This window comes from Schistocerca serialis, unplaced genomic scaffold (assembly GCF_023864345.2).
Source record: "Schistocerca serialis cubense isolate TAMUIC-IGC-003099 unplaced genomic scaffold, iqSchSeri2.2 HiC_scaffold_711, whole genome shotgun sequence".
NCBI classification, from domain to species: domain Eukaryota; kingdom Metazoa; phylum Arthropoda; class Insecta; order Orthoptera; family Acrididae; genus Schistocerca; species Schistocerca serialis.
In genome coordinates this window covers 143,084-163,300 of record NW_026048312.1, presented here as the reverse complement: position 1 = coordinate 163,300, position 20,217 = coordinate 143,084, and the positions used below count along the sequence as shown (strand labels likewise).

The 20,217-nt window shown below is 38.1% G+C and overlaps 1 protein-coding gene across 1 annotated transcript in view; it reads right to left on the bottom strand.

Moving 5' to 3' along the window:
- The window catches only part of LOC126449172 (CLIP-associating protein 1-like), a 246,609-nt gene that overhangs the window by 84,675 nt on the left and 141,717 nt on the right, over positions 1–20,217 (bottom strand). Inside the window, 2 exon segments of the mRNA XM_050091014.1 lie at positions 8,413–8,617; positions 16,525–16,638. Of these exon segments, the coding sequence (XP_049946971.1) occupies positions 8,413–8,617; positions 16,525–16,638 (319 nt within the window).

Sequence of the window (20,217 nt, the reverse complement as noted above, 5' to 3'; positions counted from 1 at the left end):
TGGTAAGGTGACAAGAGAAACACAGGAAAAGAAGAGAAAGGAGGACTGGCCTCAGCAGCAAGTGACTGTGGTCGTGTGTGTGTGTGTGTGTGTGTGTGGGTGTGTGTACGTGTGGGCGCGCGAGCGCGTGTGGGTTTTTACATAACTGAGGAGGCCCAGTACCTGATAACCTCAGACAGATGAATACAGTGCAAGAGATGCAAGACAACACATATCCAAACACCACCCAAACTACTTCTGTAAATATTTGCGCTCAACAAAAGTAAAAATTTCTCGAAATGCATTGAGCTAAGCATGAAAAAAATACATAACTGGAGCAGCGATTCATTATTTAAATAATAAATAACAGCTGCAGGCTTTCCAAAAATATTGATTATGACGTATGAAATTGAATCAAATGTTTCTCCTTCCCAGACAGTTATTGGTTCAGGTTACATCAGCATTTTTATCGGACAGTAAATTTTTATTAGATAATAAAAAGTCCCTGAGAAGCATTTTGATGACTATTATATAGATATATATAAAGCGTGAAGATTCAAGAGGGTGTATCCTATATGTAACTTTTACAGCTTAAAAATTATTTCCCACATTTTACACTTTCCCGTATTTTACATAATTTTTTTGAAGTCCCTTGAAAAGTGGGATTTCATTCTACTTCATACTAGGCCATTCTCTTCCTTGTCCCAGCCCCTTCTCTTCAAGAATATTAATTATGAAGATTTTGTGTCTGATGGCATACCCAATAAATTTTCTTTTTCTTTTCTACATTTTCTTTAGTAATCTTCCCTCTTCATTTGCTTCCTTTAAGACTTCCTGGTTGGTTTTCCTTTCTGTCCAATTGTTGTAGCCTTTTCTGCCATATCCACATTTCAGCAGTTTCCTTTCCAGTTTATCCAGAGTCCAACTTTCACTTCCATAAAGCCGAGTACTCCCTAAAATAATTTTGCAATGGATTTTCTGCCATTTACATTCATATTTTTTCTGGTTCAAATGTTTTTCTTAGTCATAAATGGCTGTTTTGCCAATGCAATCCTCCTCTTCATTGCCATTAATCATCTATTGTCCTCTGCAATCATACTATGAAGACGACAAAATTGTTTCACCTAATCAATTTTGACGTCACCAATATTTACATCGGTTCTAGTTCCTAATGTACTTTTTCTGCACTAGCATTACTTTTGTTTTAAATTGGTTCACTTTTAATTTCCACAGTTTAAGTGTGCCTGAGTGGACTTGTAGCATTCTATTCAAAATTTTTTCAGAGTCTGCAGCTGTCATGATGTATTCAACAAATCTGATCCAATGTATCCTTTCACCTTTGTCTTCTCCTTCTTGATATGAATAACTTTTTCAACAAACATAATAAATAAATATGGGGATAGGGGACATACTCGTCTAATTCCTTTTCTAATCCTGAACTCTTCCTCTACCTTCCTGATGTTTACTTTTTGTGCTTTGGTTCTGATGCAGTTGATTATTCTTCTAGCATTCCAGTCAAGTTCTATTTTTGTCATAACTGTAAAGAGTGGCTTCTAGTTCACATTGTCAAAAGCATTTTCTAAGTAAATAAACGTAAGGTAGTCTGGCCAGAATTGCCAAATGTGTGCATGAGGTGTACCTGGCTTATGTGTGAATGTGTGTGTTTTCCTTTCTTTTCTAAAGAAGGCTTTGGCCAACCGCTAAGTGTGTAACAGTCTTTTTGTTGTGCCTGTTTGCAATTCAACATCCTTCTCTCCAATACAATGCACATGGCCAAAATTGCTTCCCTTGTTCCTCTGCCTTCTCTAAATCCAAATTAGCCTTCTCCAAATACTGATCTCCTTTCCCTTTTATCGTGCTCTATCTACATTAATGAGTAATTTGGATGCACGATATAACACACATATTGTTCTATAATTGTTATATGCCAATGCTACAACTCCATTAAACTTTACCAAGATAATCAGAAATTCAAAATGAAAGGGAAGTTGGAAAAGCAGATTCCATGACACTAACATTATTCTCAGTAGCCCCATGCAAAAACAAAGATGTGAATACATGTTAATGGAATGTTATCTGGAAAACCTCCATTTAACTGATAACAACATACTGATTGATTTTTTAAAAATCTGCTTTAGTTGCACTGCTATAGCTGAACTTTTATTTTGTCAAATGAACATGTTTCAGTACCATCACTGGGCCATTCCCTAGTGCACAGTCATCAAAGTCACTTACCCCTATCAAAAATATGTCTGGAATTTGTAATTTACTGTTTACCTCTAGTGTGGATAAACTTCCACAGCAAGTAGGAAAATGTAATATAGTAATTTTGAAAGTAGGACTTAAAATCATCTATAACACTATTTCACAAGGGTTCTATTTTTGATATTAAAGTGTGTGCTTCTAAACCAGTTTACCATGGGAAATTCAAATATGTAAACAAAATATTGTTGTCAGGTATACTTTTGCATCCAGTAGTGATGGAACGTGACAATTTCTTGTTCAACAGCAGGTGGGAAGAATAAGAAGTCAATGGGTTATCCCCCGCCACACCTATGCAATTAAGACCACCTGCAGTACCTCATTAACTTGAACGATGACAGACAGTTGCTGCCTCGGCAGTAAACTTTCACGCTTCCCAGAAGCAGTTGCATTGAGTTTACAACAGTGGTGTGAGCCGTAATTTGTGTCAGTCTTAATGAGTGAGTGTTTTGGGTGCCAAGTAACCATCTCTGTCATATTTCTGAGTGAAGTTGAACCTCCTGTGTTTAAATTGATGTAGCCTGGTGCTGAAGGTAGACTGACTGACTAACTGTTTTTACATATCAGCATTTCTCTAGTTCTCTAGTATTAATGTATTACAGGCGTACTGCTGAAGAGGTATTTTTAAATTTTCAGAAATGCGGATGTCGATATAAGCCAGATAACTTCTGCTATATCTGAGGGAAGTTCACCTTTGTCAGAAGTAGGAAAAAATTTCAACAGTCATAAAGAAAGCATATAAACATTACTTTAATAGCGGTAGGAGACCAAGATAAAGAATGGGCACCACATTTCTGTTGTGCTACATGTTATTGCAAACTAATTCAGTGGTGGAAAGGTAAAGAGAATTTGGCATTTTTCGCTGTGCCCATGGTGTGGAGAGAGCCAAGGACAGCGTTACTGATTGTTATTTCTGTCCAACAAAAATTCAGGGTTTTACAAACTAAAAATTGAAGGGGCACATTGTTTACCCAGATCTGCCTTCAGCAAGAATGCCAGTGTAGCACACTGACAGCCTTCCAGTACCTTCAAGAGCTTCAGGTCAAATTCGGAGTGACAGTGAAGTTAGTAGTACTGAAGAAATCGCAGATGATCCTTTATATCACTGCACAAGTGAGTCATCACCACATTTTTTAACATAAGCAGATTTAAATGATTTAGTACGTGATCTAGGACTAAGTAAACAAAAGGCACAGCTGCTTGGTTCAAGATTAAAAGAGTACAATCTACTCCACCAAAGTACTAAAATCAGTGTGTTCAGGCACAGAGAACATGCCTTTATTTCCTATTTTGCAACAAACGGAGCACTGACATTTTGCAATGACATTGCTCGCCTAACGAAAGTGCTGAATTTCACCTATATTTCACAAGAGTGGAGACTTTTCACAGATGTGTTGAAACAAGTTTCGAGGGTGTTTTGTTCCATTACGGAAATAAAATACCTTCTACACAAGTAGCTTACGCCAGCTTGACCAAAGAGAATTACGAATTCGTACAAAGGATGCTAAATTCATTACAATGCAATGAATACAAATGGCAAATTATGCAGATTTCAAAGTAATTGCTATGGTACTGGGAATGCAACAATGCTACACAAAGTATGCCTGTTTTCTTTGCGAATGGGATAGTCAAGGCAGAAATTCTCACTATGTGAAAAAGAAATGACCAAGGCGAAGATGGAAAGTGAGCGAAAAGAATGTACAACATTAAAGTCTGGTAGCTCCTGAAGATATACTATTTCCACTGTTTCACATCAAACTTGGCCTAATGAAACAACTCGTAAAGGCCACGAATCCAACAGGTAGTGGGTTTGAATATCTAGCTACCAGCATTTTTCAGCTGCAAAGGTGTATTTGCGGCCCCACAAATCAAGGAGCTGCAGAAAGATGCAAATTTTGAAGCACATTTAACTGACAGAGAATAGACAGCATGGGACTGTTTCGAGATGGTGTCAGAAAAATTCCTTAGAAGAAGAGCTACTAACTACAAAGCAATAGTAAACGACATGATCAAAACATATTAAGATCTGTGGTGCAATATGTCTATGAAGGTAGATATCACGGTCTCTCATCTAAACTGCTTCACAGAGAGTTGTTATCCAGAATGAGATTTTCACTCTGCAGCGGAGTGTGCGCTGATATGAAAAGACAAAGGTCCCGAGTTCGAGTCTCGATCCGGCACACTGTTTTAACCTGCCAGGAACTTTCATATCAGCACACACACCACTGCAGAGTGAAAATCTCATTTTGGAAACATCCCCCAGGCTGTGGCTAAGCCATGTATCCGCAATATCCTTTTTTTCCAGGAGAGCTAGTTCTGCAAGGTTCGCAGGAGAGCTTCCGTGACGTTTGGAAGGTAGGAGACGAGATATTGGCAGAAGTAAAGGTGTGAGGACGGGGCGTGAGTCATGCTTGGCTAACTCAGATGGTAGAGCACTTGCCCGCAAAAGGCAAGGCTCCTGAGTTCGAGTCTCGGTCCGGCACACAGTTTTAATCTGCCAAGAAGTTTCATATCAGCGGACACTCCACTGCAGAGTGAAAATCTCATTCTGGAAACATCCCCCAGGCTGTGGCTAAGCCATGTCACCGCAGTATCCTTTCTTTCAGGAGTGCTAATTCTGTAAGGTTCATAGGAGAGCTTCTGTAAAGTTTGGAAGGTAGGAGACGAGGTACTGGCAGAAGTAAAGCTGTGAAGACGGGGCGCGAGTCGTGCTTGGGTAGCTCAGATGGTAGAGCACTTTCCCACGAAAAGCAAAGGCCCCGAGTTCGAGTCTCGGTCCGGCACACTATTTAATCTGCCAGGAAGTTTCAGTTGTAGTGATGTATCAGATGAACATGCCAAAAGATTCCATGAAGACTTTTCTACTATAGAAAGGTGTTATGAAGGGAAGTGGGTACCATCTATGATAGGAGATTATTGCTAGCATATCATTCGAGAGAAGAAAGATTCACAATACAAGAGAAAAAATTGATGTGCATTACAATACAATGGATTTTTTTTTTGTCAATTTTCTGTAATTTCTCATGTCAAATAAATGCTACAAAGCTTATACACAAAGATTACAGTGTTATATGTTAGATCTCACCCTCCGTTAATGTGATGAGCTTATATCATCATAAAACGTGAATTTGTTTATCGAATTTCTCCTCATGTTTGCTGCGCTATATCAGAAACAGAAAAGAGAAATGAAATTGTGAAACTATACCTGACAGAAAAACCTAAAAAAAAAAAAGTTTTGAATTCAACACTCAAAGTACAACTAGGATTACAATGTATTTTTTCAGAAATAGAAAAAAAGTATTTTTTGTAGAACAGTGTAATGAGACTAAAATAATGTAAAAAGAACACACCAAAAAAGGAACTGTACAAATGAAGTTGAAAAATAGTTGGTAAGTTTTTAAATTGAGGGCAGTTCAAGACAAGGACTGCATGAGCAGAAAACATCTGAGCAGAAGAGCAAAGACAATCTGTAGTGTTTTGTCTAACTATAACTTTCAAAGCAAAACATATGGTGTCCAAGGAAACAAAAATTAACTATTTGTCTGTATTAGTAGCTTCAACTTATAACAGCAAAACATGGATTTTTTTTTAATTGACTAAACAACCCTAAAACTGAAGGGTGGACAGCAAGCAATTGGGAAGTGCTTATTTAATAATAACAAGCAAAGGTCTGTGCTCCCATCCACACAGGCCAATTGGGACTGACTGACTGACTGCCATACCATCCTCTGCCAATGGCATCATTCAGATGCGTGATGGAGGTGCATAGCATCAGCACTGCTCTCTGGCAGTTGTTAGTGTTCTTAAGTTGTGTGTTCACTGTCAAGTTAACTTAAATGCTAGTCTCTTGCAGAAGCTACTTTTGTCAACTTGCAGAGCTTCCACAAGTTAGTGGAAACACTTTATAGCAGATACTTGTCGAACTTGCCGGCTGCTGGAAGTTTTTCTCAAACTTGCAGAAGTTGTGTGTGTTGAATCCAGGTACAAAAATCATGGTGTCCAAAACGAGAATGGTGCAACCCCTAAACATAAATAACTGGCCACAGTCAGCCAAGAAAATGTGAAATGAATATACAGATTAATTTGTTTCACCAAAAGGGGAAGTAGAATGACAGTAGTGTCATCTTTAAATTCTACAGTAAACAAAAATGTTTGTAATAAATACTGCTTGCAAAAATCAAAGAGCAATTAATAGCGATCTCTTGGTTTTATAACCTGCAGTATTTTTGTATCTTGTTTTAGAATTTATTATTTTTGTAATAAAAGTAATAAATATTGTTTATTAAATTTGAAGATTAATTAAAGGTGATCTCTTGGTGATACAAGTTGTAGCATTCTTGTGTCCTGTTTTCGAATATGTTATTGTACAATAGACGAGATATTTTTTAAACTTGCATACAAAATTCTCAAATAGTTTTTAATCTGAGTGAAGTTCTTTGATTCTTGTTTATTCAATAGTGTTTCTTGATAATTTAAATATGTACACCTCTGTATCCAAACTGTTTTCCCTTTTCTCTGCTTTTTGTTTTTCTTGATAATTTTTCTGCAATAGCAATAATAATAATAATAATAATAATAATAATAATGCAACAATGATGGTGGCTGGGCTGATTTTTAAACATGACACTGTAAATTCCCACTTGGCTATCTCATGATGAAACTCATGTGGAAACACTTCTGCAAGTACTTGCAGGAAGTTCCTGAAATAAACTTGCCCAAGTGACTTGCGAAAGCAAACTTGTGCACGTTTTTGTTGTAATGTAAACACCTCAGCAAGTATTTGTATAAGTTACTTGCTAATAGACAACCGCCTTTAACCTTGGAGCCACTGCTTCTCACTCAAGTAGCTCCTCAACTGGCATCATGAGGCCGAGTGCATTATGTTCTAGTTCCACAAATAAGGAAAAATCCCTGCGGTACTGGGAATTGACCACAGGTACTTCATATAGCAGCTGGAAGTGCTTATCATTGAGCTATGGAGGCAGACAGGAATTATTAAAAGGGAGACAGGAAAACTAACAAATGTATGAGGATATACACTGGAGTTCAATATGTAATTATGGTGATAATGTGGGAATGATATGGAAGTGGGTGAGACACTTAGTCAGGTGACTGAATAGTGGATGGTACAAGAAACTTCTTTGTAGCATTCAAAGAGAGATGAGGACGAGGAGATTAGTGTTTTAACATGCCATCAACAATCAGTTCACTAGAGATGGGGCAAAGCTCCAATTAGGAAAAGATGAGTAAGCAAATCGGCCGTGCCCTTTGTCAGAGGAACCGGCATTTGCCTGAAGCGATTTAGTGAAATCACAGAAAACGTAATTCAGGATGGCCAGACATTGGCATGACCCTCTAAGAGAGAACAGAGCAAGATGATCACTGGAAGACAACATTAGAAACGTGTATGTATCGCTGAAAAACAATTTTCTTGGAAAAGGCTAGAACAGGCTTCCATACAAAAGTATAAGGTATTGCAACAAATGTATTCAGTGATCTGACATTACGAAACTGACACAACAATAACAATCACAGGCAAGAGAATAAAAGAAATGAACCTGCTGTACAGATTTAAATGAACTCAGAGATTTTTTCTTTTCTTTTCTTTTCATTTTAATTTTAATTTTTCATTTGTCTCATGCAGTCAGCAGTATTTTCTTTCTCTGAAGACAATTAAGTTTCCCCCCACAACTGTCTCAAGCACAAAAAACTGTGCCTTACTGTTGAAAATTAAGCAGACAGAGCATGACCGATTCACTGGCAGGAACATAAAATTTTCAGATTTAGGATATAGCTCAAATTAGATTGCTGAATTAAATCAGAGGTAGGCTGAGCTTCACATGAACCAATTTAGAGAAATCACAGAAAACTAAAATCTAGATGGCTGGACAAAGACAGTACAGTGTATTAACCATTGCATTATCTGACTTGGTTTTTACAATATGGAGCTTTTTTTTCTATTCATATTGCTTGAAAGCCTGTCTCTATTAAGTGATGAGCAGCCGAGGTCACACAAATGCACAAAATATGTTGCTAACACAAATCAAGAGTTACTAAAAATCTATTTTGAGTAACGGCAAGTATGCTAATTATATAACTGCTTAACTTATAAACACATTGATAAGTACAGAAAAACAATATACATTTTTTATAACAGAAATTCAATGATACCTCAATTTTGAGCCAAATGAGCGATCAAGTAGATTTAAAGAGTAACGACTTGGCGAAGTCTCTCTGCTAGCTTCACGACTAGGTCCTGTCGAGAGAGGGATGCCGGATGGTCTACGTTGTCTGCCATCATGTCCTGTTTCTCTGTTTGTAGTTGAAAAGGTAGCATAACTTAGTCTGGAAGACGGAGACCCTGAGCGGCTTGTAGCTATGAACAAAATAACAACAATAATAAAGAAAAAGATCATCTTTCAATAATGTTACAAGTAATTTACAGAATAAAAGACAAACTATATCAGTATATGGGAAAAATATAAGCTTCATCACAGAACTAAATAAAATGTGAAAGGTACATATGCACCAGAGTTTTATTTAACAAAACATCATTTTCACTTAAACAAATCATCCATTTGGCACTCAAAACTGTGGTTTTTAATTATTTAAATGAAAAGCGTCATAAATTTCTAAAACCTTGCAATGTCTTGCATTCTAACAGCTTGATATCTCAATCACTAAACATCTAGGTTTTTTATGATTGTTACTGTAGAGTCTCATAAGAAAGTAACAGCTTGATATCTCAATCACTAAACATCTAGGTTTTTTATGATTGTTACTGTAGAGTCTCATAAGAAAGAAGTCTACATGCAAGTGCACCAGACACTGCAACTCTTGATGCCTTGTAGTGTCCAACATACCATTCTGTATGTTTACTTGTAAAATGTTATCCTCAACATCAACTAAATGACAATGTTTTGTATGGAAAATAAACTGTATTTATCGATCAATGAATGTTGATGAAAGTCTATTTCATTTGGTTTAGGAAATATTAGATCAAATATATGTTTTCATGTTTGTAAAAATGATTTCACAATTATTCCCTAAATGAAAACTCACTCTGAAGGTGCTTTCTTGTATCTAACATGGCACGAAAATCGGTAATGTTATTGAGTAGACCATTTATCTTGGAAAACTGCACAACCACCTCATAACTTCATATACTGTTGCCTGCTTGTCATCTAATCAGAGATAGGTCTTGTAAAGTGTGGGCTACAGTGATGACTACATAACAAGAACAATTTTACATTATACTTTATCAGCTAGAGAAATGTACTTGTGCCTGAACTAAAGTCTCAATGAATGTAAAACTTGCAAGAATAATTCACAGGCACACACTCAGCTGCCCCATCATCAAATATGCTGATGAAATGACTGCTGACAGACTAACAATAGCTTTTATATCCATGGCCCCTTCCACTTGTTTCCCATGGTTTTTAGCATGCTGGTTACTGCACCATCCAAGGTTTACAGCCACGAAAATTATCAATACATAATGTATTTCATTGAAACCCTGGCTGCATCATAAGTCATTTTGTTGTTGTTGAACGATAGCTCTTTACAGCAAAGTGCGAGTTCCCAGACCTTGTTACAGTTGAAACCACAGTCACAATTAATTAATTTTTAGATTTTTGGGTTGAAAATGTCAAAAAGTTGACTTACTTTTCCTATTTTCATTCACTGATGTCTTACAGCAACAAACTTTGGCATGACTCATCATTGATGAAATAAGTATTTGCTGCTCAGAAGTGTGTAATAAGGGTCACACGTAACTGTCGTGTCTTTATAGTCTGTAGAAAATGCTTAATTCGGTGTTTCTGCAGGACTCACTTGATTTTTTTTCCAGATAATACACTATCATGTGGAAGACACACATTAGCTGTGGTCTTCTCAGGTTCTTCTACGAGGGCCGTTCAGAAAGTAACCTCCGGTTGATTTAAAAAAATACACCAAGTTAAATAAAAATATTTTAATATATACATCTTACAACTACATCTTTGCACTATTTTTCTACATAGTCTCCATAGCGATTGAGGCACTTATCGTATCTCTTCTCAAGCTTTGAAATTCCTTCTGCATAAAAATCACCCGCTTGTGCCTGGAGCCAGCCTGTGACCGCATCTTTGAGCTCTTCGTCGTCATCAAACCGCTGTGACCCAAGCCATTTCTTCAAATGCATGAAGAGGTGATAATCACTTGGCGCCAGGTCTGGGCTGTAAGGTGGATGGTTGATAACGTCCCACTTGAAGGACTCAAGAAGGGCCGTTGTTCTGCGAGCAGAGTGAGGACGGGCGTTATCGTGCAAAAAAACTATACCGGAAGTCAGCATACCACGGCGTTTGTTCTGTATAGCCTGTCGTAACTTTTTTATTGTTTCACAGTACACGTCTTGATTAATGGTCGTACCACGTTCCATGAATTCAACCAACAACACCCCTTTGGCATCCCAAAACACCGTTGCCATCAGTTTTCTGGCAGAAAAATCTTGCGAGGCTTTTCTTGGTTTGGTAGGCGAATTTGAATGTGCCCACATCTTTGATTGTTCTTTTGTCTCAGGGTTCACGTACTTAATCCAGGTTTCGTCACCGGTCACGATTCTGTTTAACAATGGTTCTCCTTCGTCCTCATAACGTGACAGAAAGTCTAATGCAGAGGCCATTCTTTGAGTTTTGTGGTGGTCGGTAAGAATTTTGGGCACCCATCATGCACAGAACTTGCGGTAACCCAATCTTGCTGTCACTATCTCGTACAAGAGAGTCTTAGAAATCTGTGGAAAACCAGTAGACAACTCCGACATTGAGAAACGTCGATTTTCACGAACTTTTGCATCAACTGTCTGAACGAGTTCGTCAGTCACCAATGATGGTCTACCACTCCTCTCTTCATCATGAACGTTTTCTCGTCCACTTTTAAATAAACGTACCCATTCACGGACAACTCCTTCACTCATAACTCTTGGTCCGTACACGGCACAAAGCTCACGATGAATAGCTGCTGCAGAATATCCTTTGGCTGTAAAAAACCTTATGACAGCACGCACTTAACATTTGGCGGGGTTTTCTATTGCAGCACACATTTCAAACTGCCACAAAAACTAAACTAGCGCATATGCGACGTTGACTCGACCACGGCTTGATGCCGACTGACCTGTTGAGTGCGTGAACGCACAGATGGCGTCGCTACTCCCCCCACAACCCGCACTGTGACCAATCAGAGGTTACTTTCTGAACCGCCCTCGTAGTTCCACTGTCATTATAAGTTGTAGGGCAGAAGAGTATGTATCTGTGTAACCACTCACAGAGTACACAGTCTTCAGCTGCTCAAAAATTTCTTTGTGAGACATTCCATGCCATAGAGGATGCAAGCACTACTAACAGGAATGAACTCTAAAGGGTAAGGTGGAAGAGTAATGAGATATGGGAAATAGGGAAGGAAGATTAGGGTTGACAATTAGAGACAAAGCACAAGCTCAGATGGAGTATGGAGGGAAATGAAACTGGCCATATCCTTTCAAAGGAACCATCCCAGCATTTGTCTTATGTGGTTTAGGACAATTGAAGAATGGAACTCAGCTCCTTCTGCATACAGAAATGTATGTAAATGGGGGTATGTAAATTTCCATTACTTTTTTAGTCAATACCCATGTTTATATCTGAACTATTGTGACCACATATAAGTAATTATTCCATCCAGCATGGGCTGTAACTAATAAAAGTGTTTCTTTCTGAGATATAGTCAAGTGTAACACTTATGCTTAACATAGAGTAATAAAAGTTTGTCACCACATCATTTATTTTACAATAAGTAAGTAATTAAAAATAAAAGGAGGAACTAATAATCCAAACAACACTTTACATTTTTTTCTATTGTGTATTAAATTGTAATGGTTAATCAATATGTTCCACATACTGTCAATAAATTATATTATTCAGTATTTAGCTACCATTCTCCTGAATGTAACAGTCTAGTTAATTTTATTAAAAAATGTTTATTTAACAAAATATGACCAAGTTACGATACATACAAAATATGTACTACCTAAAATTTCTACACAGGTGAAAGTTATTCGTATTAGCCTTGACATACCTCAACTGAAAACACCTTTTCTCAATTTTTTTCCAAAAATAATGTCTTTGAATAGTTGCTGATAATAAAGACTTTCACGTTCCAGAATATTCTTTTGTAAAATTGAACAAGATTTTAATTGCCAATACTATATATTTGTAACCCTAATTCTCAGGTCTCACTTTGTCAAAATTAATGTTAAAATTAAAAAGTTTTCATTTCAAGAAAATTCTTGTGGGAAAGGTGGTGGTGGTGGTGGTTGTCGTCGTGGTGATCGCTTTGCAGGGCACTCAACTGTGCAGTCATCAGCCCCCATAAAAAATCAGAATTTTTACACAGTCCACTCTAGCCAGTCATGAATGATGAAATGATGAGGGCAACACAACCAACCAGCTCCCTGGCAGAGAAATGTGGGAAAGGTGAGACTAAAAATACAGCTACTGCGCACCAATTCAGTGAGTAAGTGGGTTTCATTGGCCAGTTCAGTGAATCTTTGTTTCACTTTCAATCTGTAAAGGAACTACGCCAATCAGTCTGATTAACCGATTACTTGAAGTATATGCCACTTGTCTGAAAACATCTGTCATTTTGTCTGAGCTGTCTGTAGAAGCTGTGCTACAAACAGGTGATTTGATGTAAACAAATGAAGAAGAAGATGATGAAATCTGTTTCAATTGCCCCATGAAGCTCTCCTGGGCTATTAAACGTGAAGTTTTGTTGGCCTATTTAACCAAAGGGGGGGGGGGGGGAGGAAACAGAGAGAGAAAGGGGGGAGAGGGGGAGAGGGGGAGAGGGGGAGAGAGAGAGAGAGAGAGAGAGAGAGAGAGAGAGAGAGAGAGAGAGAGAGAGGAGAAAATGGTGGTTTTCATGGATTTAAACTTAGACTTTCTTAAAAACTCTTCTAGTAAGAATTTATTAGTCACTAACATTAGTGGTTTTTGGGGACTTTAATGTAGATGTTCTTAAATACTCTTTCAGTAAGAATTTATTAGTCAGTAACATCAATCAACTTAATTCCTACTTTAAACTTCCCAACTAGGGTAGCTTACTGCTTCAAAATAACCCTTGATTACATCTTTATACGAAGGTCTAATTAACAAAATTATGTTACAAAATCAATAGTTAAAGGCCTCTCAGACCATGACATGCAGTTCCGTTTGTTAAATGTTACTACTGAACAGGATATAAAATCCACTAAATCTGAGTTCAACAGGGTAGCCAGTCAGCCAGAAACTGATTATTTTAGGAAACTCCTCAAAGACATGAACTGGTGTGATGTATACAGTGCTTAAGGCAGGTATTAAAAAATGCAACACTTTATTAATAATGTCCTGACCCTATTTGATATCTGTGTTCCCCCAAAACTAGTACAGATTAAACATAAGTCTACAAAGAACATAAGGTTTACTCAAGGAATAAAGGTGCCTTGTACAACAAAAAGGAAACTATACCCGTAAATCGGAAAAACAGCTCTGATGCTGATGCTATAGTTCATTACAAGACATGCTGCAAAATATTAAAGATAGTAATACAACCGTGAAACAAAATGCATTATGAGAAAAAGATAGGAGGAGACTGCTAGGATGAGAGGTGAAGAGGAGCAGATAGCATTAATAGCAAATTATACACAGGTAACAAGATGTGTGCAGCGTTGCACAACTTTTTAACAAGGATTTCATAAATGTTACTGAAAAGAAGGGTTGTCATGTTCAGAATACGCTACCATGGAATATCTCAGTCCAGTCTTTACAAATAACTTCAGTAAAGGCTACACTGGGAAAGCCAACATTAGAAATCAAGTAATAAGGAAAGAATTAGGATTCAACCAATAACCCAAAATGCAATCCTATACACAGAAAAATGGAGAGAACGTGTACTTCATATGTCACCAAAAACATTTCCCAAATCGGATGGGGCAACGATAGTGAGACTGGAACAGGTCGTATGTCCAACCCTGGAGTGATAGAAGAGAAGAATATTAATATGATCCTTATTACACCTACATAAGTAAGGTCCACCATAAAACCATTAAAAATAAAAAATCTCACAGTTATGATAAAATATTTACAAAGTTAATTAAACAGTGTGCTTCTGATTTTAGTAACTGTTAAGTTACTGTTCAGCAGAACATTTCCTGAGTGGTTGAAATATTCTGAAGTTAAGCTCTTGTTTCAGAAAGGAGATAAAGAAATACAGATAAATTTGCATCTTATTTCTCTTTTACCAGGATTCGTAAAAATTTTAGAAAAGTTAATATAAAATTGGGTTCTTAACCATCCTACAACAAATAACATTTGTCAAAGTCACAGTTCAGATTTCTAACGAGTTCTGATATTGAGAAGCCTATCTACACACACAGCAAGAATGTACTTAATTCATTAGACAATAAATTACAGGCTACTGGCATATTTTGTGATCAGTCAAAGGCATTTGACTCTGTAAATCACAACATTCTTTTCAGTAAATTAGAATATTATGGTCAAAAGGAAATGTTGCAAAATGGTTCAAATTCTACCCGGACAGGACACAAAGGATGTCAGTAGGAAAGAGATTGTATTAAGCTATTAGCTATCATTCAACTGGGAATTAATTACATGTGCTGTCACACCAAATTCCATCTTAGATCCCTTATTTTTCCTTGTGGATATCAATGACCTTTCATCAGTAACATTTCGAAATGGCAAGTCAGTATGCAGATGATAGTTAAAAGTTTAATTATGAATAAAGTTCAGTTTAAGATGAGCCTCAAGGATCTATTGGCAGCCAACTTCTTCTACTCCACTGATGAATTTTTCAGTAGAACTAACTGACATGTATATGTTACTAATAATCTCAAATAATGTTAAGTATTACATACAACCTGACTCCTGTATAAATTTAGTGACAAGTTTGTTATTGCATTTTAAATGAAAATATGTTCATGATTTTTTTGCTTATACCACATCCATGAGGACCATTTCACTTGGGATCTGTGAAAGGTACATTAGCATACCTGTTGTTCTTTGTAAATATTTACTGTGTATTTTTGTTTTCCGACATGTTCTACATCCTTGTGGATCTCCTCACTACGGCTCTATTGGAATGAAAAGTACATGTAATCTAATTTAACCATACCAAACCCAACCTCAGACAACAGGCAGAAGCAAAAGATAAAGATACACAAAACACAGTTTGTTTGTAATTTTTTCTCCCAATGATAATTAAGTAGTGCACAAATGGTGAACACTTACACCTACAATGCACTTACTTTGATCAATGATCAACTCTGCTGCATACTGACTTGGCTGGAATATTACAACATGAACACTGGGGTGGCTATAAAGTCATCACTGCACGAGATCATAGATACTTAATACACTAATTTGAGTTGTAATTGCTGAGGTCCACCTTCCCATTTTCTTAATGGGATCTGTGTGAATCTTACAATTGATATCAAATTTTATCAGCTGTTCTGACAACACTGAACAATGTTGATGCAAAAATGTTGCCTACAATGACTGCCCTAAAAATCTGCCACTTAAGGTACACAGAGAACTGTGCTACATAGCCAGAACTGAAATCCCAGTTACAAGCCTTCACTTTATTGGAAGGAAGTGACCCCTGCCCATATTACTCGTATACTGGAGCAATATTTACATTATTTATTGACTACACTTTTACAGGGTATGTACTAAGAACAGGAACGGCAACATTACAGTTTCATATTTTCTCATACGAACTTGTAATTATCACAGTTACCTTAAAACTCATTTGACCAACTGTCTACCATTTACAAGGCTATCTTTTCTCTGTTGTTTCATTTACTATACTTACAAACTTGAACACAATCCTTATATGCATTCTTGTTTCAGCTGAAGCTAAGTATTAACAAATAATAAATTCTATAAATTACTTCCATCCTGGCTCCTCCATAAAAATTTGATCTATGATAAGCAACAACTTCAGAAAATAAAACCTTACTTGTTACAGAAATATATACCCACTACTTTACAGTTAACGTCTATTAAAATTTGTTTTATTATATGCCTTGACTTTTAATGAGATTTTGGGTCTCTCTCATACCAAGAATTGCATGATCATCATCATCAACAACAACACCACACACATACACACACACACACACACACACACACACACAATGACAAATATATTAATAGTAATAAAATGAGAGAAACTGAAGAAAATTAATAGAAAGAACGAACTGAAGATACTTACGTTGGGACTGAGATACATTTGACATCCGACTCCTTGTTCTGCCCAATCTTTCTGGAGATGTTATAACACTTGTGGACATGCCAGATGAGTCTGCAGCTTTCTTTCCTGGCCGAGCTGTGAACAACAATTATTTTCCAGAATCTTCCTATCAGTGTTCATCTTAATAACAGTAAAAATGGAATTATTCAAAGCACACAGCAACTTGGGTAAATGAGCAAATTTATCCATTCCGTACAAGATACCAGAGAGAACAGCAAAGGAGGAAGGCAAGGTGAGGACAACTCAAACAAGAACCATGTTGCTGAGAGTTGCTTTTATAAGTCCATGTTTAATGAGTTCCGAAAGCAGACAGAATGATGCTAGATTGGGTAGTACACTTTTTCATATTTGGTGAGTATGTCCAAATATTTATTGCAGTATAAACAAAATTAGTGAATTTAAGTTATAAAATTCTCTTCTAATTAAAACTAGGGAAAATAATATAATAATACACTAAATTTCTGATACACAACCTTGGGCACCTTAGCTAAGATGAAATATTAATGATGCATGCAACAGTGTAATGTACATTGCCATGATCAGCTGGCCATTGATATATTTCATTATGGATTCAAATGCCTAGTTGCAACAATGTCAGTGAACTAGCATAAAATTATATGAACGGATCAAATCATGAGGAAGGTAGCGAGAACAAATGGACCACAGCAGCAGACTCAGATTGTTCTACTGTATGTTTCTTACTGTGTGTGTGCATGTATGTGAAGAGGGCACTTGTATAACATTGCAGGCCTTGGAAAATTTTTAATTAGCCAGGATTTTTATTGAACAGAAATATTACCAAACATTTGTGTAGGCTTCATTTACACATCAGCATATGATATCGAATTATGACTGTAGTAACACAGATTTGTCACGAGTTTACTACTTTGCTAAAACAGAATGTACAAGAAATATAAAACATACAAAACTTTTCAGCAAGAAGATGCCTCTGATTATGCAAATGTGGTTGAAGATCAAACATGAAGTCAAATAGTTTCTCAAAACCTTCCATCATAGTAAAAACTAAAAAAGAATTGAATTCAGCTATAGTAACCAGCTTACTTACATTGCCTATGGTCATCTTATATCCAAGCAGCAAAAAAACAAACAGAAACACAGATTGATTATAAGGACTAGTAGGCACATACGTAAGCAAGCGTTAATGATAGCGGAGGAAAACAGAATCTCTCCTTTCACCTTGATTCAAATTAAGAATAGTGGGGGCGAGGACAGAGAGGAAGAAAGAAACACACACACACACACACACACACACACACACACACACACACACACACACACACACACACACAGTGGCAGGGGGCTGAGATGGGGGTAGGGAAGAGGACAGAAGGGTGAGACACACTAAAGGTGAAGTGAGGGTGGAGATATCAAGTAGTGTATATGAGAGAGAGAGACAAATGTAACAGCAGAGCCCTTTTCTGTTCCCTCTAATGTCATAGAAGTACATGTAGAAAACTACTGGAAAAATTTCATGAACCCATTACTGATACTGATTTACTACAATGACATAGTACGATAATGGCAAAGGTCATAGACAGCTTCAACTTTATAAAGTCATTGTATATAGTACAAATATAAAAAAAAAAAAAAAAAAAAAAAAACTACCAGATCTTTCAAAAATTGCAAAAATAATAGATACAAAAAATAATGGTAATGTGTAACAGTCACCTTCCCCAAAAACAGAGGGAGGGAGACAATTTGTACCACCAGTTCCTCCGTTTATTCCATTATCAATGAGGCTTTGTAAGCAGGCGCCTTGTCCTAAAGAATGTTGTTTTTATTTTTTTCATTTGTATCCATTTTCATTTATTCAGACACCTTTTTTTTCCAAATTTTTCCAACAATTGTGAGATTTCTGTGGTATTCACCAGATTTTGTTTCACCCCTGGTAAGGTACTCAATAAGAAGAATGAATTTTGCAACCTAAACAACACTGGTCATAGCTTCTGCTACAAGTTAAGTTAGATTTATCTTTTCTGTGCTGTTGCATATGAGGACAATACACAGACTAAAAAGCAATGGCAGCAGCCAGACTGAACAATTTATGCTTGCAGAATACATAGCAAATTCCACCACAAGGGTGCCAGCTGGTTGGGGCCGAATTAAACATGCGACATCCCGTGAGACCATGCTGCTCTGTCCGGCTGAGCATGTGGACGTGGCCACAGCCACAAGGGCTAAAGGAGGCCACACATCATCCAGGAGAGTTTGTCAGTTGCGTACAATCATAACAGATGGATCCCATGTTAAATCAGGCCTCAGGTCTGGACTTAGAATAAGTTCTGGTGCCGCTCCTCCATACTTAGCATGTTGCTTCTACTTGGGAAATTTACAAACTGTACAAAGGTCAGTACAGTAAACATTGTTCTCGAGTATTGCCTCCATATGTTCATATTTCCTCAACAGAGTGCCATAATTTTCAAAATATTTGATTAGCCGTAGCCATAGACTGCTAACTGAACAGATCTACCTCTGCATAATGTCAATCAGCATAGAGACCATTTGCTGGACGCAACATATATACACTCCTGGAAATTGAAATAAGAACACCGTGAATTCATTGTCCCAGGAAGGGGAAACTTTATTGACACATTCCTGGGGTCAGATACATCACATGATCACACTGACAGAACCACAGGCACATAGACACAGGCAACAGAGCATGCACAATGTCGGCACTAGTACAGTGTATATCCACCTTTCGCAGCAATGCAGGCTGCTATTCTCCCATGGAGACGATCGTAGAGATGCTGGATGTAGTCCTGTGGAACGGCTTGCCATGCCATTTCCACCTGGCGCCTCAGTTGGACCAGCGTTCGTGCTGGACGTGCAGACCGCGTGAGACGACGCTTCATCCAGTCCCAAACATGCTCAATGGGGGACAGATCCGGAGATCTTGCTGGCCAGGGTAGTTGACTTACACCTTCTAGAGCACGTTGGGTGGCACGGGATACATGCGGACGTGCATTGTCCTGTTGGAACAGCAAGTTCCCTTGCCGGTCTAGGAATGGTAGAACGATGGGTTCGATGACGGTTTGGATGTACCGTACACTATTCAGTGTCCCCTCGACGATCACCAGTGGTGTACGGCCAGTGTAGGAGATCGCTCCCCACACCATGATGCCGGGTGTTGGCCCTGTGTGCCTCGGTCGTATGCAGTCCTGATTGTGGCGCTCACCTGCACGGCGCCAAACACGCATACGACCATCATTGGCACCAAGGCAGAAGCGACTCTCATCGCTGAAGACGACACGTCTCCATTCGTCCCTCCATTCACGCCTGTCGCGACACCACTGGAGGCGGGCTGCACGATGTTGGGGCGTGAGCGGAAGACGGCCTAACGGTGTGCGGGACCGTAGCCCAGCTTCATGGAGACGGTTGCAAATGGTCCTCGCCGATACCCCACGAGCAACAGTGTCCCTAATTTGCTGGGAAGTGGCGGTGCGGTCCCCTACGGCACTGTGTAGGATCCTACGGTCTTGGCGTGCATCCGTGCGTCGCTGCGGTCCGGTCCCAGGTCGACGGGCACGTGCACCTTCCGCCGACCACTGGCGACAACATTGATGTACTGTGGAGACCTCACGCCCCACGTGTTGAGCAATTCGGCGGTACGTCCACCCGGCCTCCCGCATG